General features: G+C 41.7%; 1 protein-coding gene across 3 annotated transcripts in view; it reads left to right on the forward strand.

The window, feature by feature from the left end:
* Positions 1–710: 710 nt before the first annotated feature.
* LOC107728352 (zona pellucida sperm-binding protein 3-like) overlaps positions 711–2,637 on the forward strand; it is a 48,492-nt gene continuing 46,565 nt past the window's right edge. The window contains exons 1-8 of one of the 3 annotated variants that reach the window (XR_001638459.1): positions 711–1,319; positions 1,403–1,521; positions 1,589–1,692; positions 1,764–1,944; positions 2,022–2,099; positions 2,204–2,286; positions 2,358–2,435; positions 2,511–2,607. Coding sequence is in view for 1 of the 3 variants with exons in the window: in XM_016538491.1 (XP_016393977.1) it covers positions 768–1,319; positions 1,403–1,521; positions 1,589–1,692; positions 1,764–1,944; positions 2,022–2,139 (1,074 nt within the window). In the remaining 2 variants the exon portion in view is untranslated. Of the gene's footprint in view, positions 1,320–1,402; positions 1,522–1,588; positions 1,693–1,763; positions 1,945–2,021; positions 2,140–2,203; positions 2,287–2,357; positions 2,436–2,510; positions 2,608–2,637 lie in introns of those variants that run through there. The other 2 variants (XR_001638460.1, XM_016538491.1) reach the window with 2 other exon arrangements.

Consider the following 2,637-nt stretch of genomic DNA (forward strand, 5'->3'; position numbering starts at 1 on the left):
CTTATGCCAGGCTTATTCTGTTCTATAGTTGCCTGCAAACTCACATTTGGTTCTGCCAGTTGACAACTAATGACCCCACTCTAAATGTTATTTCTTTGATGATAATCAGTTAAATTCAGATACCCAATACAGAAGAAAAGACCTGTCTCTACTTCCACTTCATCACAACTTGAATTGTTTTGTCTGACCATATAACATGAACTGAATTAAGTAGATTTTCAACATTCAAGCTGCAACCTTACATTTTATTTTATTTTATTTTATTCCCTGGAAATAGTAGGCCATCCTAGTATCTATGGGATACTCATTTCAACATACAGCACTTCAAATCTTTTTAGAGTGAAGCTTACAATCCCAGTGTACTTGTTTCAAGCTCTTGGCTGCCAAGAGCATGAAACTAACTATTTAAGAAACATTTAGAAACCAAAAACATATTTTGCATATTGCTGGACTATGGTTTTATGGTTATATTTATCAAAGTCTGAATTAAAGAACATGTTTGTTTACTTTTGTAAAATAAACTATTTAAGGGCTTTATTGTTTCACTGCTTGATGTCCAATGGACAGTTTGATCCAGAAGAAAAACAAGTGAGCCACCTGGATCTAGGTTGTACTCGTTTGGGCCATCCAAAACCTTTAATGAAACAGGTCTGGAAAATCATTAAGCTTGTCAAAAGGGGGCAGAGCTATTTTAACTTCCTGCTCTTGAAACAGGCATCAGAGAAGACCAGTAGTTATCCTGAAGGTTTCAGATTTGTTTTTTAACAATGAGGCTGGTGGTTTTTAGTTGTGTTGGATTGTTGTTGCTTATTGCAGTTGACTTGAGTTTGGCACAGTGGTCAAGATTTCAACAAGGCCAGGATCCACTAAGATTCCAACAGCAACAGTCGCCAGTTTTAGCTCCTCAGCAATCTGTTCAAGATCCACAGGCATCAACAACTTTTCGGCCTCCAAGACCTGCAATGAGGCCTGCTGGGGTGGATGCACGGAAGCTTCAAGAACCTGGAAGTAGTCAGTCCAAACAGCTTATGCAGGCTCCTATGGCACCTTTGACCTGGCATTTTCCAGTAATGCCAGAAGAACCCCAACAGCCAGATGTGCCTTTTGAGCAGCGTGTACCTATAGCTCCCCAGAGTGTTGCAGCACAATGTGGGGAGAACTTCGTGCATGTGGAGGTGAAGAAGGACTTCTTTGGTATTGGTCAGCTGGTGAATCCTTCATTTCTCACTTTAGGAGGCTGTGCAGCTGTAGGGGAGGATCCAGAAGCTGAAGTTCTTATATTTGAATATGAGCTCCAGACATGTGACAGCTCTCTGATGGTGAGTGGCTGCATGTAGGTCTACTGTAGAATTTGTGTAAAAGTTAGGTCTGTCCAAAAATTCACCACTTGTACTGCTTTCAGATGACTGATAATGAGCTTGTGTATACATTCAACCTCCTCTATACTTCTGTGGCTTTAGTAGGAACTCCCATTGTAAGGGCTGATGTAGCAGCTGTTGGAATTGAGTGCCACTATTCAAGGTAGTAAACCACTTTGTCTAAGAATTTGACCAAAACTGACACCTAATCCTCTTACTTCTCCCAATAGGTTGTATAATGTAAGCAGCAATATCTTGTTGCCCGCTTGGGTTCCTTTTGCTGCAACTAAAGTTGCAGAGGAAGTTCTGGTGTTCTCCTTGAGGCTCATGACTGGTAATATGTATTTAAGTGTTATAACTTCAATAAGTGATTAGGTAGTGTTGCCAATCTGACTTTCATTTCAGATGACTGGATGTTTGAGAGGCCATCCAATCAGTACTTCCTAGGGCAATTCCTGAAGCTTGAAGCTTCTGTGAAGCAGTACAACCATGTTCCTCTGCGCATCTTTGTGGATGGTTGTGTGGCTACTGCAGCCCCTAATGTGAACACCACCTCTCCAAGATATTCCTTTATTGAGAACCATGGGTTAGTAAAGAACCGCTCCATTTCCCTGTTGCAAACGGAGCCTAAAATGTTTTTGCATTTCCACGCTTTCTCTTCAGGTGCCTGGTAGACGCAAAGCTTACAGGCTCCACTTCCAGTTTCATGCGTCGTATTCAGAGTGACAAGCTGCAGTTTCAGTTGGAGGCTTTCAGATTCCAGCAAGATGATAGTGGCTTGGTATTGTAATTTGGGCTGTAGTTCTGTGGGTGAGTTGTTTTACTGATCATGTGTCATTCTGTAGGTGTACATCGCCCCTGCTCTAAAGGCTGTTATGGCCTCAACCCCCACATGTCCAGAGAACAAGGCTTGCTCCTTCATAAATGGGTATGTTTATTTTCATTTGTCTAGTATTATGAGGCGTTAAAAGGGTAACCAGTTTTGTTTGCCTTCTATAGATGACGATGACCAGGTGTACATGTGCTGTGACACCACGTGTGGTCTCGGCAGAAAGGGACAAGCACTGTCTGATTCAGGTAACCTGAATCAAAGAACAACTTGGGTAACCTGAAAAGTGTACTTTAACTTCTCACCTTGTCACTTGTTTTCAGGTCTGGTATCGGAAGGGAAAGCAACCATTGGCCCCATTGTGATTACTCACTGATGTATTGTGAATGACGAAGTGCCAATAAAAGTGTTCATTGGCAAGTGTGTGTGGGGTGTGTGTTTTTTTTTTTT

This window comes from Sinocyclocheilus rhinocerous, unplaced genomic scaffold, assembly GCF_001515625.1.
Source record: "Sinocyclocheilus rhinocerous isolate Xijiao unplaced genomic scaffold, SAMN03320098_v1.1 scaffold277, whole genome shotgun sequence".
Taxonomy (NCBI): domain Eukaryota; kingdom Metazoa; phylum Chordata; class Actinopteri; order Cypriniformes; family Cyprinidae; genus Sinocyclocheilus; species Sinocyclocheilus rhinocerous.